Below are 27,583 nucleotides of genomic sequence, written 5' to 3' on the forward strand. Positions count from 1 at the left end.
AATCCTTTCATTACCAGGTACATTTGTCAATTAGTATTTAGTCCATTAAAATTAATAATTTGCAGATAATATAAAAGACACATAATTCACTGAATTTCTACTTTAACCCTCCTATATAATTCGACTATACTAAAACAAGGGTTTATAATGATAATTCCCTTTTAAAGCATAAAAACACTATGGTAACAAATGTTAAGATGGTATTTGTAAAATAAAATAAATTTAAAATAATCAAACTCTAATTTTAACATTATTTGAAAGGAAAATAAATTCTACCTCTGCATTGTGCTTAGTTGTTATCTCTAATTTTTCTTTCTTAGCCCGATGGAGTTTCTTTCTGAGATCAGCTGCAATATCCAACTCTGTTTCATTTTTAAGCATTTGTCTTACATCAGCTGAAGCATTTTTCAACCTATAAAATAAGTTCAGAATACATATAAATCTCACTAAGCATACTTCACAGCATTTCTGATACTTCTAGATACTTATTTTTCAAAAACCACAGGGATATGATATGGTCCTTGCCCTAACAAAATTTACAATCTAGTCCACTGCAAAAGGTAGGTAGGAAAACAAAGCAGTATGTAACTAGAAACAAACCATTGTCCACTGAGAAACCACCACATTGTTCAAGAATGATTCTTAAAGATTGATCCTATCACAAACTGGATAGTTTGAGTAAACACTGATTTCTTCCCTTTTTTTCCTTTTTAAATAATAAATTTTACTTAATACAAATGTAATACATATTATTAAAAAGAATAAATAAAACAATATATTCCTAATTAAAAATAGACTCTCTTGCCCAACACCCCCCAAAAAAACATTAAAATAACAGTGAAGAGAATTTAGAGGTATAAACTCATATAATGATAAAGAGTACAAAAGATGAAGCAATAGCAAAAATATGGGAAACTGGAAAGCAGGTGGGCAAATGGTAACTGGTTTACCTAAGGACACTGACTATAAGCCAATATTGCTTTCCGTAGGGAAAGCAATCTAATTTTTACCAGAGCCCCTCAAAAGCTCTGTAATAGGCAAAAATTCTGAAATGGGGGTAAAAGTAGAGCAGAAAACAGGAGAATTGGTTAAAAGTCTAAAATTTTTAGATCCTCTGCTCCATAGACCACACAACTAGTTACCAATCTCCCCCCGACGCTAGCACAACACTAGAGTTTTTTTCCCTAGAGTACATAAAATAGAGACCTCTGTAGACATAAGATACAAAAGTGGGAAGGGTTTCATACTATAAAGAAGGACTTCAAGTAAAAAGTTTTATAAGTGAGAGACCTGGGCATGTAATACTTCTTGTCTGCCAGAAAAATAGCAGACAAGCAGAAACTAGAAGACTGTTCCCTGGAGAAGCTAAGCAGCAAGGAGAAAAAGACTTAAAGTTGCTGATACTAGCTGTTTTCCAGCTAAATGGTTTTTAGCCAGATCACCCTACCGAGAATGCCACACAAAAATCTTTATACATTGAGTTTCTGATTATATTTTTAGGTCCCTACTTTTAAATATGGACAGCCAAATATTGACAGAAGTTTAGATGCATAGAAGATGAAAGACAAAAAAAATCAAAAATAATCAAATGGAGGGTGAGAGGGAAGTTGATCACTGTACCACAAATGAAAACGCTAGAAATAAACTCATATGTATATGTTTAATTAATTTTCAGCAAAGTCAACACAGAAAAAAGTTTTATCCATTTATTCCCTACCTTGCTCCATAAAGGTAACTTCTAAAGATAGATATAAAATATTTATATAGCAAATCCTATTTATAGGGTAAGAACAGTTAGTCATGGTCTTGTTCCATCCCCACATATTCTTGCTATAAACAGGTGAGCTAAATCAATTATTCTAAACTAAAATGAACAAAGAGTACTCCCCATGATGCTTTTGTAAAATATACAGATTACTAAAAAAATTTTGAACAGAAAAAATATAACCCCAATTGTTTTATTATTAGATTTCACAGAAAATTACTGTTACATGATTATAAGAATTACTAACCATTTACTTTCATTTTCCATAACAATTTCTTTCTAAACCATACTTGGCGTTGCACTTTCTGAAATGGCTCAGTTTTACATTATGGACTCCACCCAACAGGCCCAAGGCAGGCATCCCATCCAAAGGCAAAAAAAAAAAGGGTACAAAAAAAGATAATAGCAATTCTTGGAATATAATTTCAAAGTAAAGGAGCAGTTAGTAGCAGAGGGTAAACCTTATAAAATGTTAAAGAGAAGTCACAAATTAGATTTCTAGCAATTAGGATAGAAAAGGAATTAGAGCCACAAAAATTATGGCCAACTAAATATAATGACCACACCCGAATGTGAGTAAGCAGAAATACTTGAAGAAGATTTAGAGAAGTGGAAAAAATAAACAAGTTTGAAGGGACAGGAGCAAATCACCTAGTGTAACTTTGTGGATTGACTTAAAAAAGAAATAAAGAGCCACACAAGGTATCCAAATCCAGTTCTATTGATAATTCCTATGAGACTTTGCTCTTGCTGCTCCAGTCCATGAAATTTCTGCTTTCCTTCACAAACCGTGAGAATTCCTACCACCAGCTCTTTCAACCACTTAGTTCTCCCTGTACCTGACATCCAAAAGCATTCTTGAACTAATTGGAACCAGGAGGCTTACCTTTGGGTATCACCAGTGGAGTTACTTGAAGGGTTTGAACTCATGATAAGTCTTCCACAGCACTTTCAAGATATCCCACTGCTTCCTAACAATATACTTCGTTATTGATGATTAAACTTTTCAAGATGTTTGTGACTTATAGATTAGATGGGCTGAAATCTGTTAAAATAGAAACAAAATACAACAATTGTTATCCATGTGAATTCTATTAACTATAGATGATTTTTCTTTCTTTCAATTTATTTGCTTTTTTTTTGTTTTTTTGTTTTTTTGTTTTTGTGGGACCCTCGCCGGCAGCCGGGGAACAAACCAGCGCTACAGAGGCTGCGCCAACAGGGGAGACCCTCAATTTATTTGTATTTTTAAAATTACTGCATAACAAATACGTGAATGTTTATTTTTAGAAGCTATAATGTACTATTTCTTTTTTGAAAAAAATTAGAAGAAAAAATGACAAAATGTTACAAAGATGTTCCTTCTTATAAGAATGAGGTTACACAATTAGACTTTTCTTTATTGAAGTAACATTTAACATTGGTTATAAATATTATGCAGCTTTTAGGAATATAGCATTATAGATTGACATGTGTATATGCTACATTATGAGCGCCACCAAATCAAATCAATTGATGCTCTTTACTCATCTTCCCTACCCCTCACACCCTTTCTCCTCTGGTTCTCATAATTTTGGTTCTCAAAATCAGAGTTTTTTCTTGTTTTGTTTGTGAATGTTTTTGTTGCATTTCTCAAATGAAAAAAATTATAATAAAAGAGTGACAAATTTTTCTTGAACTGCAAAAGGAATATGTAGAGACTAGGCAATAAAATTGAGTTTGAAAGAAAGTAAAGTCCAAGAAAATCCATGGGTTCCCAAGGCCCTTCTAATAAAATGAGGTATTTTTAATGTAATGTCACAATAAAATATGCCAAACAAAAGACCCCCATAGTGATTTTCAATCCTTCTCCCAAAGGATTAAAGATAAAGAAGAGGAAGTTTTGGTTACTTACTATGGCTTTCTCTCTGGAATCCTCTTCTGTGGGAGATACTCCAAATTATACAGAGCCAACCAATATAGGTAAGTTTCTTCACAATAATATGAAGGAATCTCTGGGTAAACATTTTAAACAGAGAGATAACAACAATTAAGTCCAAATAGACACAAATATTAAAATACAGTAAGTGTCTCTTAGTATTCCTAGAAGTCCAATATCCTAAGACCATGACGTCTAGAGTCAGAGAAATCTGAGTTAGGATACAAATAATCTTACAAGTACATGGCCATGGGCAAATCACTTAAACTCTCTGAGCCTAGGCTGATAACTATATCAACCTTATGTATTTGAGACTCAAATAATACACACAGCACATATATTTGCTCGATCACTGCCAATATCTATAACTGAACACAGAATCCCATGAGAAAATATAATGATCCCTAATAAAGGGAGTAGGTTATATCACTTGGAGTGATATGGTCTAGAAAAAATATATTAAGAATTGTCTAGCAAAACTGTGGATGTACTAGGATATCTAGAAGACAAAAAAAAAAAAAAAAAAGCCCTTAACAGTTCTGTCCCTGCTCTAAATAAATATGCCTCAAAGAGATAACTGAAAGGGAAGAGACTGATATATAGACTCAGCCATGGTGCTGAGAACTGACTAATGGCTCCTACAGGTAGATAGCAAGGGATATTGAATACAGTCAATAATTCAAGTAACTGATGGAGGAATAGCTTGATATAGAATAAAACAATGGAATTTTAAACAAAGATGGGAAGACAGGCATCCTGTTTCTCCAGGGACCTAAAAAACTAAGTTCAGGAATATTAATACACAAATACCACTGTCATCTATTTATTTGGCACCTACTTTAGTGTTAAGCACTGTAATTGATATTTTACATACAGAACTCTGATCATTGAAACACTGTAAGGTGGAAACTATCCCATTTTCCAAGGGGGAAATCTATAATATTACAAGTCACTTGCCTGGTCACAGTTACAGGATCAAGATTCTATAACTATCTAAAGTCCAAGTTCTTTCTACAAAGTGTTAATACAGTTGCACCATATTTTATCCCAAGTTTATCAAGCACACTTCAATTAAGGAAATTCATCTGATGCAGAGTGGCTAAACAACTTCTCTAAGGCCAGTCAGCTACTAAATGAGGAACTACACTAAAGCCTCAATGAAGTTCCTGTGATACCAAGTACCAAAATCTTTTCACCTTACCACTATGCTCCCAAAGGTCAGACTCCAGAAAAACTGTCTTCAAAAATGGAAGTAAAAGAATTAGAACCTAGAAGAAAAGGACTCTTCTATATACTTCAGAATAATGTCCCAGGCTTAAAAGTACATATATACAATGTTTCTGTTTTTGTGAAATACACACTTACATGTATGTGCATATGTGTTACAACTGGCACAAACAGGAACTCACAGGAAAAGAATTTACATAGGCAGGACTTAATAAGATATGTTATTTTTCATTTTATTTTGTATGGGAAGAGAGAGTTTACAAAATTTTAACAAACGTTTCAAGAAAGCTAAGTTGAAGAATCAGTTTTCAGTGCATTCCGTTGGCATCTAACATCCTCAAATCTGAATGGCTTCTAAAGAGAAAGTGTCTCCTACAGCTCAGAAACAAGCTTCATTGATTTCCAGATCATTAGTACAGACAATGTGGTTGACAGATGGTCCCCCACAATCTCTGCCCCCAGTGTTTCTCTCTTGTATATAACACCCTCCTCGTTTCTGGGCTGAACCTGTGACTTGCTTCTAACCAACAAAATATGCCACTACCAAGATTACATTATGTTATATAAGACTGTCTTAGCAGACTGAAATGACTCTCTCCTGCTGACCTTGAAGAAGCAAGCTGTCGTGCTATGATCAGCCCATGGAGAGACTCACAAGGCAGGGAACTGCTGGCAGGCTCCTGGACCTGATGGCAGCCTCAACCACAGGTAGTAGAGAGAGCCAGATCCCTCAGTCAAATAGATGCCAACAGGAAATAAATTCTACCAACAAGCTGAATGTGCAGGGAAACAGATTTTTCCAGTCAAGCCTGTGGATGAGAACACAACCCAGCCAACATCTTGAATGAAGCCTTGGGAAACTCTGCACAGAGGGTCCAACTAAGCTATGCCCAGACTCCTGACCAAAAGGAACTGTGAGGTAATAAATGAGAAACTATTTTAAGCCACTGAATTTGTGATAACTTGTACACAGTAATGAAAACTAATATGGATAAGAAGCTTGAAAATGCTCTTGGTGGAATTTAAAAGGAAATTTAAAAAAGATGTTGAATAACAGGTAAAATACAAAAATGGGTTATCAATGAGCCCTGCTTGTGTGTGTCTCTTATCATCTCTTTGTTTTCTCTATAGTTGAATTCCTTATTAATTTAAATGAAGGCATTTGTAAAAATCCTTTCTAAGGTAACTAGATTGAGAAACTAGAAAATCATGGGCAACACTTAGAACAAAATGAACCACAAGGAGCTCCATGGTGGCGCAAGGGGTTAAGCACCACACTATGAAGCAATCCGCAGCCTCTGCAGCACAAGTTCAATCCCTGGCTGGCCAGGGAGCAATCCTCATGGCGCAGCACACCTCTCCTGTCTCGCCTGCTTCTCCCCTCAGCAGTGTACTTTGGTCAGTCTGCCTGTTCTGTTCCACACTCTGTCTCTCGTGGATTCTTTCACCCCCACCCCCGCATCTCTGGCCTATACCCCAGCTCTTGTATGCATAAATAAATAAATCTTTTTAAAAAATGAACCACAGGGCCTCCCCGGTGGCGCAGCGGTTGAGCACTGGGTTGCGAAGCTGCCCTCAGTCTATGCGGCGCCGGTTCGATCCCCGGCTGCTCCCCGGCCACCAGAGGAGGGTCCCGCATGGCGCGCAGACCTCTCCTGCCGCCCACTGCTCCCCTCAGCAGTGTACTTCGGTCCTTCTGCCTGCTCTGCTCCCCGCTCTGGCTCTGGTGAATTCTCTCACCCTCCCGCGCTTCTGACTGTATCCAGTGCTTTTATATATAAACAAACAAATAAATAAATAAATCTTTAAAAAAAAAATGAACCACAAAATACAAATGAATAAGAACAAACCACTAATACCAATAATGGCCACAAAACCTGCCTGGGATTAAAGGTATCTATAGAGAAGAAAGCAAAAGGAAACAAGAAGTTATATGTGATAAGACCTGCAAAGAACCAATAGATGTTTAGTTGAAAGCACTACCAGACATCTTGAGAGCGGTAGATGAAACTTGGAGAAGTCTGCCCATTCCAAGAGTTGACACTGAAAACAGGCATATGATAAGACAGTCTTAAATGAGCTGGTAAAATCCAGCCTCATGAACTCTCAAAAATGACCTGTCAGGGGCCTCCCTGTTGGCACAAGAGTTAAAACAGAACCTATGAAGCTATCCTCAGCAACTGCAGCACGAGTTCAATCCCCAGCCAGGGAGCTAGCCACATGGTGCAGCAGACCTCTCCGCACTCACCCGCTGCTCCCCTCAGCAGTGTACTTTGGTCAATCTGCCTGTTCTGTTCCCCACTCTATTGCTGGTGAATCCTCTCACCCTCCCCCTACCCCGCGACTCTGGCCTGTACCCCAGCTCTTGCATGCATGCATAAATAAATAAATCTTAAAAAAAAAAAACAACCTGACCTGGCAAGGACCCCTTCCCAGACAAGGATTCATACTAAGAGAAAACGCTTGGGATAAATCAAAATTGAACAGGATAGGAAAAATTAAAACAAAGCAAACAAACCAGACCAGACTGTAGGAGGACAGAGACAAGAAATTTCAGAAAGCAAGTCACCAATGTTTTTAACATTCCAAAAAATAACATAAGACAAAGTTCCATAAAATTAGAAAATCATTCCTGTACCTTGCCCCATTTGCAAAGACCAAGTAAATGAATCTTCCAGAAAAATAAGCAACAAAAAAAGTGGTCAGATACCATACAATGATAATATAAAGAAAAATGGGAATAAAGAACAGAGCAGAATCCTACAAATGAAAGCATGACAGAAAGGTAAATCCACAAGAGATGAAAACTATATGTACTATTTCAAAATGAACTAAAAGACATTAACACAATGGTATAACATGAAAATACATGATCAAAATTTTAAAACTCAGAAATAAGGTGACGGGGATCAGGAAGAAGTAGAAATAAAAAGTCATTTCAGTGATAAATTAGAGGAACACAAGAGTAAACAGACCCACCAAAAGATATATGAAACAAAAAAGAGGAAAACTTTTGAGTAAAAAAAGGGGGGGAGAGGTCAAAAGGATTTGGGAGGAAGTGATAAAATACTGACAAAGAATCACCAACATGCAGCAACAGGAGTGTACTGGAAATATCAATAGGAGATTGATGCAAGGTAACAGAAACAATACTACAATTGTAATTCAACAAAACTTTCCTGAAACGCAAAAAGATTTTAATTTATATGTTGGAGGAGTAAAAACCTTCTGAGAATACTGACACAATGCAACCAATACCAAGACATATTCTAAAATAATTACTGGACTTAAAAGGAAGCTTGCACATCAATGTTTATAGCAGCATTGTTCATGATAGCTAAAGGTAGTAACAAACTAATTGCCCACCCACTGATCAATAAATTACAAAATTATTCAACCATAAAATGCCAAAACATGAATAAACTTTGAAAACATTATGCTAACTGAAAGCAGTCAGACACAAAAGGCCACATATTACATGACTCCATTTATATGAAATGTCTGTAACAGGCCAGTCCCTAAAAACAGAAAGTAGATTGCGGTGGTTGCCAGAAGGCGGAGAGAATTGACTCTAATTGCCTATAGCTACAAGGTTTCTTTTTATAAACAATCAACTTTTATAAAATTCTGTCTAAAGTCTCCTTTAGCTCACTTTCTCTCTCTCTCTCTCTCTCTCTCTCTCTCTCTCTCTCTTGCTCTTTCGTTTTCTCTCTCTCGCTCTCTCTCGCTCTCATCAGCTCCTGATGTCATCAGGGTACAAGGGTTTAACTGTTTTTGCAAGGCTAGTCAGTTAAGGGGAATGAGGTCTGTGGTTGAATTTAAACTAAGATGGGGTTTCCATGCTATTAAACATGGCAAATAAGATGTAGCAAAATCTCCCCTATATTCCAGGAGGGTGAAAAGGCAGAAGGGAATGATGAGGAAAATAAAGTAGCAGGTACAGTAATGAAATTATCAGTGGAATGGCAAGCTAAGTTAAACAACTGCAACGTCCCCATATAAATATATGTACATAGCTTTCTTTGAAACTTCATTAACTCCACATGATAAATAATAATTTGGCTAATCTATATAAGCTATTAGTCTCTTAAATATGCAATCAATGTCAGTCTTTCTCTTCTTCAGTATCTGTATAATGCTTTAATGTTTTCCATTTGAAAATATTCATTACTATCAACTAATGATCTGATACCTCAAAGCCACTCCTTGTGTTCATCATGTGACAAATATCCTTTCTCTAGGCATCAAGCTTAGTACTTTCTATAGTCTCATTTCACTCTATATCAGCCACAAAAGGAAGATACTTTTAATATTCCCACTTTATACCTGAGGAAACGAGTTTAAAGATATTCAGTCACTTGTTCAGGCTGCACCTCTAATAAGTGACACTAAAGATTCAAATCCAATCTGGCTGACTCTGCTGTGTGTCTTGCTATAGCCTTTGAGCATGGTTCACCTACTCAGGGAACATGCGGGTGATGTGAGCTTGTAAGGGAAGCATTTCTGCTCCCTACCACAGATTTCTCAAACACAGATTATTCCCCTCTTCCAAACTAAGTACAAATCAGGGTCTGCTTAGTGAAAAATGACTCATCCTCCAGTGGATTATCAGACTTGCTGGCACAGCCACATACCTGGACCAAAACCAGGCTATCATGTAGCAGTGATGGATAAATCAGTATCATTTAGTAAAATGGCTTAAATCAGTTTTTATGTTAAAGTGTTAATAGATGAATCTTTTCTTTGTAGCAACGTTGCACTATTTTCACCAAACCTACTAAAATAGATGATGCGATGATATATGTAACACTCTTCAGAGGGAAGTTTTTTAGAATAGGTGTTAGGACAATTGAGGCCAGGGGGCCAATGATCAGGACATCCTGAGAGTAAGTGCAAGACAGAAAAATGATTCTACTTTAGATTTCCAAGCACTACTAGGACAGTATTCCTACCTCTCTTCTGAGTTCTCAGTGGGTTACTCAGAATGGATTCATCTCTCAGTGTCTGCACAGACCAGAGGACAGGGAGGGTTGCAGGGGAATGAATGAAAAGGTAAAAATGACTATTATTGAGCACTTACTTCATGCCAAGTACTAGGCTAAGCACACCCCATCTCATTAAATCCTCCCAATAACCCTATGAGATAATTATGTACCTGTCACAGAGAACAGAGGCTTGAAGAGACAGAATAAGTTGTGTAAAAAGATATCCACAAAGAGGCTAAGAATTCAAGCCCACATCTGGCTCACTCTGATAAAACCACGTGCTCTTCAACAGTCTCTACATCTGTTTTGGGGGATGTCTGCACATTTTTTTATTTCACCCTTAAAGGGGATGTTTGGCTCTTTCCTCAAGCCAAAACCAAGACAACAGGGCTGAGACAAAGGATTTTAGAGATAAATGGGACTTTAGAGACCAAATACTACCACTTTGAAAGATAAAGACTATAATGCCTAGAGAGTTTAGGTGATTTGCCTAAATTGATAGCTGATATATGGACTAGGGCTAATCCAGAAAGCTCGACTGAAGTGCCTTCATCTTTCCTTTTAGCAGGTGGCATTGCCTTTGCAGCCCCTTCAGTTCAAGCAAACCATGTTGTTCATCTCTTGCTGTACCATTGTTTAGTTGTTACTAGGCACTAACTGTTCACTAAGATAAGTGACATGTTGGGTTGTCGCTGAGATTATGAGAACTATAAATCTTCGATAGGCCATGTATTCCAAAGAATTGGACACCCACCAACTGAAATTGTTTCTTGAGTAAAACTGCGCAATGTCATTTGAATCTTCTCAGAACGAATAAATATGTAGTGGCCTGCAATAAACATCACGATAGAATAAAAAACACTCAAAAGAAGGCTCCATTTCTGCACAACATTTACAACCTCAGAAAAACTCAGTCAGCTTTCCTAAGTCTCCTAAGAGTCCTGGAGGGTAAAAGCAATAGAAGCTACAGACTAGCACAACTCATTCTTTTATCAAAAAATGAATGTGTAGTGGGTAGCCGGAATTTTTTTTTCCTAAAATCGAAAAAGGAAGTGGTCCTTGTCCTTTCAGTGCTGACAGATTTCATGAAGGAGAAAGTCCCGCAGTCTGAGTTGTAAACTAAAAAGCAGGTCCAGGTTCAGCGGTCCGGGTCCTGCCCCCTGCTCCTACTCAATCAATCTTCAGGGCACTGTCCAGCGGTCTCTGGCTAGGATGCTCCAGGACACTCTTCCTCCAAGCAGGCGGAAAGGCCCAGCCCAAGATCTTGGAGGCGTATCCCCGCAGACGAGAGGCACATCCCCAAACTAAATCAGGATCCTCACAGTCCTGGCTGCAGCGCCCCACACTTTTCCTATCAACACTGCCCAAGTTTAGGATGCCTCGAAGCCCCGCATCCCGTGGTTACCTCAAGGGGCTCCGGTAGTCCACACCGCACACCCAAGACCCCAGGGGTAGCTTCAAATCAGGGTAGTAAAAGGCCCAGGTCGAGCGCGGTAGGCGCGGGGGAGGGGAGGGAACAAAAACTGTTGAAACTTGACGGACTCTAGGACCCAGGGAGGAGACACAAATAGCAAACGGGGACTGGAGGGGGACAACCCCCAGGGAGGTGAAGTTTACAACGGCCACTTCCGGGAGCTGGGAAGACTCGACTTCCCCCGCAGACCTTGGCCGATCGTCGCCGGCCTGACGACTGCGCCGCGCCGCGCCCCGCCCTCCCGCGGCCCCTTTCCTCCCGCCCTACAGCCCGCCGCTGCGGGATACGCACTCGGAGAACGCCGGGCTCCGATTGGAAGAGCCCGGCCCGCGAAGTTGCGCGGCGCCGCTGGAAGCCTAGCGTGCGCATGCGCCGTTGCTGGGGAGCGGCGGGCTCGCGACCGCGCGCAGTTCCGCGTCAGGCGCGCGCGCCCATTGCTGGAAAACGCGTTCCCGGGCGCTCTCAGGGGGGTGTGCTCGGTGCGAGGGCCCCAAGCCATTGTCTCAGAATGCCCGGAGCGCCAACTGAAAATTCAGATTTCTAATCGCGATTATGTGGAATCTAAAAAAGTCAAACTGATTTGCAGGAAATAGGGCTGTGGGGAGATAAGATTGATGTTTAAAGGTATAAACTTGCAGCCTGTTTTTAATGAGCGATCGTCATCGAATATGCAATATAATGAATACAGGCAGTATTTGGACTATAATTACGTAATGTGACAAATACCGCTACAAAGGCAATTAATTTAGCAAGTAAACAAGGACAATGTTATAAGTGAAGTGTATTGGTTTTTAAATGTAGATTTCTGCGCCCTAGCCTTCGCCCTCCCCTCGCATAAAAATATTAAGAGATCAGATCTAGATCCTATGTGTTTTTTTAAAGATCCGTAAGGTTTTGGGGTTTTTTTAAGATTTGTTTATTTATGCATACAAGAACTGGGGTACAGGCCAGAGATGCGGGGGGTGAGAAGATTCACCAGAGATAGTGGGGAACTGAACAGGCAGATTGACTGAAGGACAATGCTGAGGGGAGCAGCGGGCGAGGCTGGAAAGGTCTGCTGCCATGTGGGTTGCTCCCTGGCCTGCCGGGGATCGAACTCTGTGCTGCAGAGGCTGCGGATTGCTTCATAGGGCGGTGCTTAACCCTTTGCTCCACCAAGGAGGCCCTCAGATCCTGTATTTTTAAACTAACTCTCCTGCTGATCCTTACAACCAGTGCAGCCAGTCGAGGTCTGCCCATTGGTACTAGAGCCAGAGGGATATTGTCTTTAAGCCGGACTTCTGCACCAGCGGCTGGTTTCCTGCTGGTTAGATCACCGTCCCCTGCTGGGCGCTCAGATCCCCTCCTTCAATCCCCATAGTATCCCTGCTTAGGTAGTAAACTGGGAGGTTATAATGCTGGTCAGTGCTCGCATGCTGATGCAGAGGCTTTCGTTGCGAATATTACATAAGGAGGTACCTCGCAGAAAAGTCACAAGAGCTTTAGCATGTGCCCCATCTCTCCTACCTACCCCCGCTTTTCCCCCACCCCCTGAACACACACACACCTTCTCCTGGATAATTTATACTTTGGTTTCTCCCGGTAGCTACTGCACAATCTGCTGCTGCCTCAGGGAGGTTGGAAAGCCAAATCCTCTTTTGTTCCTTCGATTTTGAAAGCCTATTCCCCAAAGAACAATGCAAATTGGCGGAATTCTGATTGAGTATATTTTCAACAACACCTCCTCCTCCACCCCCCAAAAAAGGGTATTTAATACAAAATGAACCTTTTATGTTAAAATCCTCTGTTGATGATAATCAACCTGAAACCAGGTGTAGGCAGGGCTTTACCCTGCCTCCCTCGGGAGCGCAACGGTCATAAATGCAAATATAAAGAGACTAAAACCTCCTTTCCTATCCTATTTTCACGGTGAACTCAGTGTAGTATATACACATGTTAAATATCAGTGGTGCCCACCTGAAACTTACATAATGTAATAATGCAATGTTGTTTCAATAAAAATATAAATAAAATAAAAAGCCTTGTTTCTTGTAGCAGTGAGAATTTAATTGGTTTCGGTTTAGTCATTTAGATTAAAAAAAGAAGACCCATCCCACTTGCTAATAATTTAGCCAATAGAGAGTAATTACTTCAAAGGAAAGAGCTTTAAATGGAAAGGAAAAAATAGCCCACCCTAACATTTACAGACGAAATGGAAAACTACAGCAGACTATGGGGATTAGAGCTTTTTTACTTACAAATTTAAAATAGTATTTATATATTTTCTTATTTATTTTTTAACTAAAGCATTAAAATTTAATGGAAAATGGGTACAACATGAAAACTTGCACTCTACGGTTATTAGTTCATTTAGCATTTATTGAGCATAAACTATATTCCCAGCTTGGAGCTAGGCTAGGTGATACATAAAATAATAGCCCTCCTCCCCGGTGGTGCAGCGGTTGAGCGCTGGGTTGTGAAGCTGTCTGCAGCGCTGGTTTGATCCCCGGCTGCTCCCCGGCCACCAGAGGAGGGTCCCACATGGCGCGCAGACCTCTCCTGCCGCCCGCTGCTCCCCTCAGCAGTGTACTTCGGTCCTTCTGCCTGTTCTGCTCCCCGCCCTGGCTCTGGTGAATTCTCTCACCCTCCCGCGCTTCTGACTGTACCTAGTGCTTGTATAAATAAATAAATAAATCTTTAATAATAATAATAATAATAGCCCTGTGGGAAAAAGAATAAATGATTTTGGTTTTGTTTTCAGAAATTCAAGGTTATTTTTCATGGACAAGCTCTCTCCCCCTTAAAAAGACTGTGGTATTAAAGTAATCACAATCCATATGACAATACACAACTCCCTTTCTATCTGGCAACAAATATACTCAAACATGCTATACAAAGCATAATTTTTATTTTATTTTTTCCCAGAAGATAGTTTTTCTTCTGTCCTTTGGGACTTAGCTCCTTTACATGGGCTTTGGGGGCAGTACCCACAGATCTATTTTTTTTATTTTAATACAAGCACTGGGTACAGTCAGAAGCACAGGAGGGTGAGAGAATTCACCAGAGCCAGAGCGGGGAGCCGCTGGGGATCGAACCGGCGCTGCAGAGGCTGCAGGCAGCCTCGCAACACAGCGCTCAACCGCTGCGCCACTGGGGAGTACCCACAGATCTAAATCAGGATCTAAATAAGAATCCTTTCTAAGATTTGAAGAGAACTTCCTGACTTCCTTGCTGTGAATGGCACAACTCACACAGTAATGTTATTTCACATATAGACTTCATCAGGCACTTTGAAATGTGCCTAATGACTGCAGACTCTGCTATGTTTCTAATGACAAACGTCTTGATAGCCTTGGCCTTGGGTACACAACAGATGCAATCTGCACTGAGTAGGCTGCAAATGACCCCATTCCTTTTTATCCGGACTGTTGGTCCTTCTTCTGTTGTTCATCCTGGTAGCAAGGACCTGAGAGAAGGAGAGAAATGTTAATGTCAACACTGAGCATCTTCAATTTTGAGCAAAGTGTTATATCATCACCAAGCTCGGGTACAATAGGAAGACATGGAAGCTACAAACCCCAGCACAAAAAACAGGATAAGGCATTTGGGAAACTGTCTGAAGCTCTGTAGGAATGAAAGGCAGTGGGAGGCAGGAAATGTGACTGGAGAAGTAAATGGAACCCAGAAAACAGAGGGCCTTTTAGGTCATATTTATCAGGCAACAAAGCTAATAAAGGGTGCTAAGCAGAAATGTTATAATAATTACACAAGAAATCAGACCATTTTAAAATACTTAAAGATTTTCTGTTTTTCTGTTAGTTAGAAGTCAATTCTCTGTTGCCTTTTGCTTGCCTATCATGCCACTATTACTTAAGAGAAACTCTATGTAAAGACACTCTCTAACCCACCTCCCTTTTAGCCTCGAGTCTCAATAGTTACCTCATTCTTCACTCTCTACCAATTCTTCTGAGATACTATTCCATCCCTCCACCCCAGTTCATCAAAATAGCATCCAAAGTCAACAATGACCTTATTTCGAAACCCAGACCCCTTGAATTTACTTACACTTTGATCCTCAGATTTCTCTCCTGCATGATTAGATTCGTAGTTTCTCCAATTCTCTGGCCTCTCTGCTCAGGGAACCATGATTCCCTTCTTGCTCTCAAAGTGGTATTTCCCCACTGCTGCCCTTAACCTTCACATTTTACCTTATAAGCTTCCTTGTTGATGGCATCCATTCCTGCAAGTATGGAGGCCCACATTTTTCAATTCTTTGTGTCCACCTGACATAATACTATAAGCTGAGTGCTGGTTTGAATTTTAACTCCCATTTGAATAATGACTTTTTTTAAAGATTTATTTATTTATGCATACAAGAACTGGGGTGTAAGCCAGAGGTGCAGTGGAGTGGGGGGTGAGAGGATACTCCAGAGACAGAGTGGGGAACAGAACAGGCAGAATGACTGAAATACACTGCTCAGGGGAGCAGCGGGTGAGGCAGGAGAGGTCTGCTGTGCCAGGAGGGTTGCTCCCTAGCAGACTAGATATCAAACTTGTGCTGTAGTGGCTGGTAATAGCTTAATAGCACTGTCTTTAACCCCTTTGCCACCAGGGAAGCCCTGAACAATGACTCTTTAATGTCTGGTAAAATTAATTTCACATATCTAAAACTTAATTATCTTTCTCAATTTCGCACTAGCCCCCCAAACTGCTCCTCTATTTATAAAATTTCTAATCTCTTAGACACCCAAATGACAAAATTCAAACATCTTTCTTCTTTTTCAAGTTTATCAACTCTTACATCTAAGAATCATGAGGTCCTACTTACTTTTCCTCTAAGTCTCCTATATTCTCATTGCTTCATATCCAGACACTTTTCATCAGGGCCTTTGCTATGGCCTAACACAAGTCATTGTTTTATCAGATACAGACCTCAAGAGTGCTAACTTTCATGAGAATGGAAAGCCTTCATTTGCAGTGCAAATCAAGTACATACAACCACAATATGAATTTACTGGGGGGAATTCACATATAATATTATGAGCATGCAATTGAATTGGCAGCAAAAGGGGGAAGGTGATGACTCTCTTGGCAAGGATCAGGAAACTGTCAATACAGAACAGGTGAGGTTTGGCTTGAAGAATTCCTTACAGGCATTCACCTGCAGAAAGGGATTTTTCACTTCTTAAGAGTGACATCCTGTGGCAGCTCTTACCAAAACCTGGAGACTTCCGGACCACAGATATGAAATCCATAGCATCTCAAATTGTCTTAAATTCAGTGCCTATATTTATACCACTTCTGTCCCATATGATCAGGCCCACCAAATAACTTTAATTTAGGAGAGGCCTTTCAGTACAACCAGGTTTTTATCTATCCTTGTCTTTCGCATGTCTGTTTTTCAGAGTCTTCATCAAAAAGAGGTTCTTTTTTAATTGACAACTTAAGTTATCTCTCAACTACCCTCACATCTCAACCAGTCAGGATAATTACAATGTCAGTAACATTGTAAAAGTCACTCACCTTCCAACCTGTGCAAATTCTCAACATTTTTACAACTTGACAACTAAAATAAATGAATAAAATTAATCAAAAATAAATTTTATCAAGGTGACATTGATTTATAATGCTGCATAAATTTAAGATATAGAGTATTATAATTTTATGTCTGTAAGAAATGCATCAGGATCACTACCTAATTTCTAGTTTCCATTCATCACCATATACTTGATTCCCTTTACCCACATAAGTTCCCAACCCCTACTCCTCTAGCAACTGCCTCTCTTCTCTGTATAACAATTTTTGTTTGCTCATTTACTTTGACTTCTAGCTGAGTAGTTTTTGATTATATTTATTGACCACTTCTTTATCCATTCATCCATCATTGGATTTGTAAGCTGTTTCCTTATCTTGGCTATTGTAAATAATACAGCAATGAGCACAGGGGTATATATAATGTTTTCTATTAGTATTTGTATTAGTAAGTCTTCTGTCCATTTTTTAATTAGGTTGTTTGTGTTTTTGTTGTTGAGTTATTTGAGTTCTTTGTTTTTTGGGGTTTTTTTTTGGGTATTAACTCCTCATCAGAAGTATAATTTGCAAGTATCTTCCCCCATCCAGAAAGTTGTCTTTTCATTTTGTTAATCGTTCCTTTTGCTGTGCATTTCTAATAGATTGGTACAGTTCCATTTTTTTTAAATTTTTGCTTATGTTTCCCTTATAGTTGGAGTTGAATCCACAAAGACATCACTAAGTCTACTATTTTTCTAATTATTTTGTAATTGCAAATCTTACATTCAAGATTTTAAGCCATTTTGAATTAAGTTTGTGTATGGTGTAAGGTGCTGGTCTAGTTTCATTGTTTAATATACAGCTGTCCAGTTTTTTTAACTGCAAATATGAGAGGATCAAAAAATAGAAAAAAATGAAAAGAAGGCCTAAAGGCGCATGTGTCACTTCTGACACTAGGAAAGTGTTATGAGCTGATTGTATGCATGTGAGCTTCAGGGTTTTATAAGCACCAAATAAACCACATCCTTTTGACCCTTTAGTAACCTCCCACAGGCAGTTCAAACACTGGTGCTTGATTATTAAAATGCTGCTTTGGTATCAGTTGTTAGAATGACAAGGCCTTGCCATAACTGTTACTCTCAGTGGCCCTCATCCTTTGCTCCTTCAATCCCTGGTCTGTGCATAGAAGAAATGATCTTTCCAAAGAATCACCCTGATTATGCTGCCTTCTTCATTAATTCTTTGAATGGCTCCACAGTGCTTACAGGATAAATTTCAAATGTCCCCTGTCAATCAAAAGCCCCAGCCTATCTAGCCTTATCTTCTCTTATCTCACAATACATCTTCTCTATTATTCCGATTAGCATAGAAAACACAAAATATATGGTAATAAATGTAAGGAGATGAAGGCATGAACATATGTTAAAAGTTTTAAAATATGTAGGTTGAGATAAAAGATTTAAGTACAAACAACATTATTAAACATATATTTACCAAGTATAGTTTCACCCTTATTCTAAGTTTTTCAAAAATGCAAATATCTTTATCATTTTCCATGATAATACATAGTGACATAAGAAATTAGGGAATTTGCAGAAAAGTAAAAGTCTCCCCCAAGTCCCATCATTGTACCGGAGATATAACAATTGTTAGGAGTGTGCATATGTTTTGATGCATAAATAAATATATATTAAAGGAGAGCACAATATGCCCCCCAAAGTGTGCCACTTGGGCATTTAAATTATTTTTACTAATTTATTTTTTAAATGTTTGTGATTATTTACCAAAGTAACATTGATTTACAATACCTCATATGATTTAGGGATATAAGTTCACACCTCTTCAGATGGATGTCACCATAGCACACCCAATAGCTAAGGATCAATATTTTCCACCATAGTCTATTGATTCCCCCTCGCTTTATAGTCCCTACCCCCTAATCTTCCCTTCTGGCAGCCTCAATTAGTCAGAGTTCTAGGATTTATTTTAATTATGTCTGTTCCTTTGCTTTGTTTCTTTATAGTCCACAAGTAAGGAAAATCATCCAGTCTTTGTCTTTGTCTTTCTGACTTATTTCACAGCAGAAGGTTGGGTTTTGTCTTCTGATCCATTCAGCCACTCTGTGCCTTTGGATTAGTAAGCTGAGTCCATTTATATTTAGGATGATTATTGATATGTGAGGATTTGCTATTGTCATTTTTGTCGCAGTGCTGTGAAGCTGTCCGCAGTCTCTGCAGCATGGGTTCGATTCCCGGCCAGCCAGGGAGATACCCACATGGTGGGCAGACCTCTCCTGCCTCGCCCCTTGGTCCGTCTGCCTGTTCTGCTCCCTGCTCTGTCTCTGGTAAATTCTCTCACCCTCCCACGCCTCTGGCCTATATCCCAGTTCTTGTATAAATAAATAAATCTCTAAAAAAAAAATTTCTTTTGGGAGAGGCCTATTGTTGGCAAACTCCTTCAACTTCTATTTGCCTGGGAAGGTTTTTATTTCTCCCGCATATCTGAAAAAGAGTTTTGCAGCCTGTAGTATTCTTGGCATATTTATCTCTAAGTATTTTGAATACATCATTCCATTCTTTCTTTGCCTGTACACTTTCTGCTAAGGCTGATGTAAGACTTATGGAAGTACTTTTATAAGTTACCTGTTTTCCCCCTCAATCACCTCCAATATTCTTTCTTTGTTATGAACTCTTGATAATTTCAGTACTGTGTGTCTTGGTGTAATTCTCATGCATTTAAATAACAAGGTGCTCTTTTAGTTTCATGGACTTGTATATTCAGGTCCATATATAAATATGGGAATATCAATAATAACAAAATATACCTTTTCATGGCAGCATTGTAATCTATTTTGTGAATGTCTGTAATTTTTTATCTGATCTTTTGAGTTGTTTCTGATTTTTTTCTTTTAATTTTTAAAAATAGTACTGTCCTTATAGTTATGCTTTATGTATTTATCTTTATAAAGTCATAGAATAAAATTCCTAGAATAGAAATTGATTGATATAAGTTAAGCATTGAAACTAAAGCCAACATAATTACCTGTTCTGACATTAAGTTATAGTAGGATTAGACATACTTTCCTGTATTTATGTTAAACAATTCTGGGGCCAAGCAAAAATAACTTGTTGGGTTTTTGTTGTTGTTTTTTTTTTTTTTTGCTCCACTTATCTTAGAAGATAAGACTGTAACCTTAATAGATAGATTGCTTATGCAGACTAACATTTTATTTGTCAAGTAGTAGTGCAAAACAATACCCTTCTATGCCAACCAATCTAAGGCAATCATAGCATAAATTCTGAACAATCACAATCATTTGCTTGACTTGTAAGAACCTCTTCTAAAATTATTCAGTGCAAGCCCCAAAACCCTACAAATAGTTGTCTCCAATTTTCCTATTTTTTTTTTTTCTTTTAAAGATTTATTTATTTATTTATACAAACACTGGGTACAGTCAAAAGCGCGGGAGGGTGAGAGAATTCACCAGAGCCAGAGCAGGGAGCAGAGCAGGCAGAAGGACCGAAGTACACTGCTGAGGGGAGCAGCGGACGGCAGGAGAGGTCTGCGCACCATGTGGGACCCTCCTCCGATGGCCGGGGAGCAGCCGGGGATCGAACAGGCGCTGCAGAGGCTGCGGGCAGCTTTGCAACCCAGCGCTCAACCGCTGCGCCACCGGGGAGGCCCCATTTTTTTTTTTAAGAGGGATTCAAGAGTCTGTTTTTATTTTTATTTATTTATTTATTTATTTTGTGTGGGACCCTCTCCAGTGGCTGGGGATCGAACTGGCTCTGCAGAGGCTGCGGGCAGCCTCGCAACCCAGTGCTCAACCGCTGCGCCACCAGGGGAGGCCCACATTTTTTTTTTTAACTGCTCGGTCATCTCTCCTCTCTTTTCAAAATGTTCCTGCCTATTCTATGTATTTACTAATTAAGATTCATTAACAAATATTTACTGAACACTGACTATTTGCTTGAATTTGTAAGTGCTAGGATATAAAAGCAAACAATGAAAACAAATATCACTGCTGTTACGGAGCTTATATCTTAGTGAGGGAACACAGGTTAGAACTGAAACCAAGATCACACTTACCACCTGTTACACCACCTGGGACTAAGCATGCTTTCTTGACCCTATAATAAATAATTCTGACACCAAAGAATTTGCCTGTGTGCTCCAGAAAATACCTATTCCAGGAAGATAAGGCTGTGAGCTTATTTATCAAGACTAGCAGTTTCTTATTAACACTTGACTGGAGACCATCCTCTAGGCTGTGCCCAACAATCCAGTCACCTTAAGGAGCTACTTGCTAGCAAAACCCACCTTAAAAAAATCCCTATATAGGGCCTCCCCGGTGGCGCAGCAGTTGAGCGCTGGCTTGCAAAGCAGCCGGCAGCCTCTGCAGCGCCAGTTCGATCCCCGGCTGCCCAGGGAGGGTCCCACATGGCGCGCAGACCTCTCCTGCCGCCCGCTGCTCCCCTCAGCAGTGTACTGCGGTCCCGCTCCCTGTTCTGGCTCTGGTGAATTCTCTCACCCTCCCACGATTCTGACTGTACCCAGTGCTTGTATAAATAAATAAATCTTTAAAAAAAAAAATCCCTATAAAGATCCTTCCTTGATTTCCTCATTGTAAAGCACTATGAGGTGACTATAGGTAATGGCCTTGATAACTAGATAAAAAGAAAAGCTACACAGTTCTTTTGCTATGAGTTGAAGTCCTTTTTTTAAAAGCGTTTCTAGGGGCTTCCCTGGTGGCACAAGGGGTAAAAGCACCAGCACAATAAAGCTATCCGCAGCTACCACAGTGCGAGTTCAATCCCCGGCCAGGGAGGTGACCCACATGGCGCAGCAGACCTCTCCTGACTTGGCCGCTGCTCCCCTCAGCAATGTATTTCAATACATCTGCTGGTTCTGCTCCCCACTCAGTTTCTGATGAATCCTCTTACCCCCTGCATCTCTGGCCTGCACCCCAGCTCTTGAATGCATAAATAAATAAATCTTTAAATATATATATATATAATTGTGTTTCGCTAAATGAAATTGCATTAATGGATGTTTTTAAAGGATTTATTTCATGGATTCTCATATTACATATATATCTAACTCTCTTTATGAAACATATATATGTAATATATATACAACAGTGTTACAGTACACATAAGAACTCAAAGTATAATTTCGAGATTCTAGTTAACTTTAAGACCTAAATGTATATTAAAATAAGCTAATTAGGGCCTCCCTGGTGGCACAGGGGTTAAAGTCTTAGCGTTATCAAGCTATAGCCAGTCATGTGGGCATGAGTTCAATCACAGTCAGGGGGCTAACCCTCCTGGCCCAGCCGACCTTTCCTGTCTTAGGAAAGGTCTGCTCCCCTCAGAAGTATGTTCCAGTAAATCTTCCTGTTCTGCTCCCCACTCTGTCTCTGCTGAGTCCTCTCTCCCCATCCACCTCTGGTCTATATCCCAGTTCTTGTATGCATAAATAAATAAAAATAAGTCTTTTTTTTAAAAAAAAGAAGAAAATTAAATTAGCTAATTAGCAAATATATAGTGGTTACTCTAACTCTTATGCAAAAATATATAAACATAGATGACTAAACAGTTTTACTTTATTCTTGCACTTTACTTCTGTATGTGGAATAGCTATACATTAGCAGATGGAAAAATATTTTCAACTATTACACATATATATCCATACACACCCCCATATTTACACATATATAATTCTGACACCTAAAAAAATAGTGCAATATATCTACTCAATGGAAAAAGTTATTAATGTAGTTCTTGGTTTCCTTCCTACCTTTCTAATTTCTTTTGATTACTCTAGTTAAAGTTTGTAATAATGAGAAAAAGTGTTGTGAAAATTCTTAATGAAATTTAGAATAAAAATAATAAGTATTTTCCAATAGCTATGAACCTCTTATGTGTCAATTACTTAATACTATTGCTCCACTCCAAATCTACTTTTTTTTCTTTTGGTCCTGATTTGTGATACTAGCATTGGATCCTATAATCCTTTCTCCTTTGCCAGCAGATGAGATGATATAGTTGATCAGCAGAGGGCAATGGAGTGACACTGCATGACCAGAACAGCTGGAAGACACTTTTCTTTTGGGCTCTACACCTCTGTTACTATTCTTCAACAAAGGAACCCAATTGAGAAGCTCCAGTTGTAACCTCAGGCTATGCTCCCTCATCTTGGCTACTTTATACCTGGGCAAGTTGACCTACATCCTCTGACAACAGCTGGCCATCTTTTCAGACTGACCCAGTTTGCCCATACTCTCCATTAAATGGTGAATCACTTCTGCAGATCCCTCTAGCAAGATTCTCAACCTCCCTTGCTCCCAAACCCCCATCCCTCAAAGGCTGTGTGTGAGCAGGCATGTCCTCTTTGAAGAGCTCTGCATCTGAACTTTGTGGAATAATAGTAAACGGAAGGAGGCTTCCCTCCTAATCCTTAGTTTCTTTTTATTCATTCTTCCTGAGCTGCCTTTCTGAACCTGCTACTTCTGGATCCCTTGGAGTCTTCTTTTATCTCTACTTCCAACTAGTTAATAATTCTTTATATTCAAATTTCCCTACTTAAAAAACTGATAAATTTTCTACCACCCAACCAGTCTCTGACTGACTTAGCTTCATACTTTTGCTCATGCCCAGGGACTGGTGCAATATCTGACTCCAAAAAAGATTTTTTTCCTAGGCTATTCATTTCCAATGTCTGTGTCTATCAGGAAACATCATAATATACTTTGTGGTAGTCAAGAAGTCTTTAAGACTACTTCCTATTCATGCTACGTTTCTATTCCCAGGATAATTGACTATATCTTTACATATTAATGGTCTGTTATATCTCAAAAAAGAATTCTAGTCTTTTCTAATAATATGCAGAGAGATTTAATCTTGAAGGGGTCTTGGAAAATAGCCTTTGTGCTTTGATGAAAAGGAACTTGCCAGTTACTGTAAATAACAAACACAACAGCAAAACTTTAAAGTATTAATCCTTAGAACTACTTCTCTCATATACAGAGATTTAAGTTACCCTTTAGTTACTGAAAACTGACCAAAAACTATAAGATCAGGAAAAGTCAGTTTCTACTTAAGGTTTTCAGATCAAAACATGATTGCATAAAGTAATAATTTCCACCCAAGGCTCATGAAATAAAGTCCAGATGATTGCAGTCACAGATGCCATGCTTCCATTTTCTTTTCTCTTGGTCTCTCTCTCTTTTAAAGATTTATTTATTTATTATTTATTTATTTATTTATGCATACAAGAGCTAGGGTACAGGCCAGAGGTGTGGGGGGGGGGTTGGTGAGAGGATTCACCAGGGACAGAGTGGGGAGCAGAACAGGAAGATCTACTCAAATACACTGCTGAGGGGAGCATTGGTCGAGGCAGAAGAGGTTTGCTTGCACCATGTGGGTAGCTCCCTGGCCGGGGATTGAACTTGTGCTGCAGCAGCTATGGATAGCTTCACAGGTTGCAGCTTAACCCCTTGCGCCACCAGGGAGGCCTCTCTTTATGGTTCTGAATTGTTAACTATGGTATCTATTAGACCCCTATTCTTAAAAATGCTTTTTGCAGCCATAGTCACTACTTGGTAAAATCCCAATTGTTCGGCTATAATTTTCTAATTGTCTTGTGATTTGGCTAAAACACAAAATCAGATGAACTCTTGGATTTATATTCTTGTTCCTTTGGATGCCACTCTTTTCCTTTCAAATTAATTCCTTATAATAATCCTTTTAACTTCCTGGATAATTGAATTCAATCACTAAGGGGCTTTTTGAGAACATAATAGATCAGGTAAATTAAAAATTCCCTATCATATTCTCCTCCAAAGAAACAATATTTGGGGATTAAGTAATAAAAATTTGGCTGGTTTTGCCCCCAGTTCCTAGAAGATAATCTCTAAACATTTATAATTTTCTGAGTGATAGGAGTGTGTTTTTGTTATTCATGGTGGACCCCTTAGACTACACCTGACAGTTTATACTCATGAGATGGCTCAGATGGCAGTGACTGTGCCAGAAAGACCAAACATGTGATTAGAGGATTGGGGCTTTGAGCCATGTGATATCATCTTGACTCTGGGGAAGAACGAGGGCCTGAAAATTGAGTCCAATCACACAGACAATAGTTTAATCAAATGTGCCTACCTAACAAAATTTCCCAAAAAATTCTGGACACTGAAACTCAGGTGCACTTTCTTTGTTGGCAACACACTGAGTGTTTTCACACTGTGATTCTGGGCAGGTAACATATCCTTGAGGATGATGAAACTCTCCCAGACGTCACTGCATTATCTCTTCTTTTGGCTGGTAGTCTTGCTATAATAGAACTGTAATCTTAAGTACAGCTCTTGCTTTGAGTACTGTGAGACTTATAGTGAATTATCAGAACTTAGGGTGGTGTTTGGAAGCCCTGGATGGTGTGGTAGCCAACTGGCCAAAAGTGAGAGTAACCTTAGATACATCCTAATTCAATGCTGGTATAATAAGTGGGGGCAGTCTTATAGAAGACAGTCCCCTCAGAATTTGTGTTTTGACAAACCAATCACAGGAAAGAGCAGAAAATAGCCTTTGCAAACTATGGAAATAGAGCCTGAAAAGGGTTTAAAAACAGGTGGAATATATTCAAAAGACTGTTCACTTTTATAGATCTTACAAGAAAGGTACACTAATGGACTTCACACCAAACTCTTAATTTAGAACCACCTAGTTACCTCTTTATTAGAAACATAATTGCTTGACACCAACACATTTATATATAATGTTAGTTACAAAATATTACCATACCATTTGACAGCTCCAAAGGATATTATCATCAAAAATGTACCATTGGTTGAGTCCTGCAATGAGTATTAAATTTGTGGAACTGTTATAGGACAGGGAGAGGGGCAGCCCAAACCCCGCAAACCTGCCTATTCTAAATGGGTTCTGCCATCCGCCACATCAACACAAAACATATGAGACTTTAATGGGAAGGAACTTTAATAAAACTAGGAAACAATACAGGTAAGGCAAAGAGTCTAGTTTCTAAGTGAAGCACCCAAAGTTACCCGTCCCCTCGTGGGTAAAAGTCCATCCAAATGGGATTGGCCCAGAGCAAGGCCCCAAAGCCTGCCATGAGTCTAAAGCACCTTCCAGTGGGGACCCACAGAAAAGGGTCAGAAACAATCAGACAAGCCCAGAAGGAAAAGAGCAAAATCAACATCAAGATAAAAGCTGCCATTGTCACCTCCCCACGGGTCTCACCCACATCTGTGTCACCCAGTCCACGACCAAAAGACAAGCGCAGTTTCTTCACATGTCTCTAGGCTCCATGCGCCTCCTCCAGGTCTCCTGGCTCCATCCTGCTTCTTTCCTCAGTCTCTTCTGCAGCTTCTCCTCTTCCTGCTCAGCTCCACCCTCCCTTGGGTGGGGCAGGGAACCTCCCCCTTTCCTGGGGACCACCCTGTTACAGAACTACCTAGCATTCAACCACATCAAATCAAAGAAATTGCAGATATGTTGTCAAAGAAAATGGTTCTCCAGATTAGTCTGCAAAATGAAAAGAGGGGGACCTCAGAATTTTTTTAAAGATTTATTTATTTATGCATATAGAAACTGGGGTATGGGCCAGAGATGTGGGGGGTGAGAGGATTCACCAGAGACAGAGTGGGAAACTGAACAAACAGATTGACTGAAATACACTGCTGAGGGGAGCAGGGGACGAGTCAGGAGTGGTCTGCTGCACTATGTGGGTAGTTCCCTGGGCAGTGTGGTGGGGCGGAGTGGGTGGGGGGAATCGAACTCGTGCTGCAGTGGCTGCGGATAGTTTCATAGGCTGTGCTGCCACCTGGGATGCCCAGAGCTCAGAATTTAAACTAATATAATATCAAATCCCTGTGTTAAAAAAAAAAGAACAACCAAACACATTAAATTATTAGTTGTTGCTTGGAGGAATATCACCTGAATTAAACAAACAGCTTTTTTTGTATGTGTTTCAACTGGAATTTGCAATGATACCAGTTCACATTTTGTTGTCAATTACACTGAAAGTTTTTTTTTAATCAAAACTACTAGCTCATCAAGACTCATCTCAAAACTCTTGTTTCATCGAACCCACTATTCCAAGGCTATTACATCATAAGCACTATTATTCCCAACAAGTTCCCTACCCTGCAAGATCTGACTTAAAATCACCTCGGAGGGTCTAAGTTCCTATAAATGACCTTCCCCAATTTCCTCATTTTAAGGCTCCCCTTAGACTCTGTCATGGTGATGTTTTCCCTCAAGTAAAAATAAAATAATGTATTTCATCAACATATTCTGTGTGTTTGTGTGCCTGTGTGTATTTCAGAGGAGGTCAATAGTTGATACAAGCAGTAAACAAGTAAAATATATAGAGAACATGGCAGATGGGAACAAGTGCTGTGAAAAAAAGAATTAAAAAAATGGGAAAGGGACTGCCTGTGGGTGGTGAGGGTAAGGTGGGTTGTTCCAATTTTAGATTAGGTAATCAGGAAAGCCCTCTCTGAGTGGATGGTATTTGAGCAAAGACCTGTGGGTGGTGAGGGAGTAAGCATTTGGCTATTTAGGGAAAGAGCATTCCAGAAAGAACTAGCAATCTCAAAGGGTGTGAAGCAAGAGCTTGCCTGGCTTGTTGAAGAAGCAGGGGCAAGAGAGAGAAAAAGAGAAAAGAGAACAAATGGCAGAGAGGTAGGATATTAACCATTT

General features: G+C 39.4%; 1 protein-coding gene across 7 annotated transcripts in view; it reads right to left on the bottom strand.

Moving 5' to 3' along the window:
* The window catches only part of CCDC171 (coiled-coil domain containing 171), a 255,246-nt gene extending 243,523 nt beyond the window's left edge, over positions 1–11,723 (bottom strand). For 5 of the 7 annotated variants that reach the window (XM_037495468.2, XM_037495465.2, XM_037495470.2 and 2 more), the window contains exons 1-4: positions 11,301–11,587; positions 3,660–3,759; positions 2,652–2,810; positions 277–412 (exon numbers count right to left, since the gene is read on the bottom strand). In XM_037495468.2, coding sequence (XP_037351365.1) covers positions 277–412; positions 2,652–2,695 — 180 coding nt within the window. In that variant the 5' untranslated portion in view covers positions 2,696–2,810; positions 3,660–3,759; positions 11,301–11,587. Of the gene's footprint in view, positions 1–276; positions 413–2,651; positions 2,811–3,659; positions 3,760–10,649; positions 11,588–11,660 lie in introns of those variants that run through there. The other 2 variants (XM_037495466.2, XM_037495467.2) reach the window with 2 other exon arrangements.
* Between the last annotated feature and the right edge of the window lie 15,860 nt (positions 11,724–27,583).

Source organism: Talpa occidentalis, unplaced genomic scaffold, assembly GCF_014898055.3.
Source record: "Talpa occidentalis isolate TD23 unplaced genomic scaffold, MPIMG_talOcc4v2.1 talOcc4.7, whole genome shotgun sequence".
In the NCBI taxonomy this organism is placed as follows: domain Eukaryota; kingdom Metazoa; phylum Chordata; class Mammalia; order Eulipotyphla; family Talpidae; genus Talpa; species Talpa occidentalis.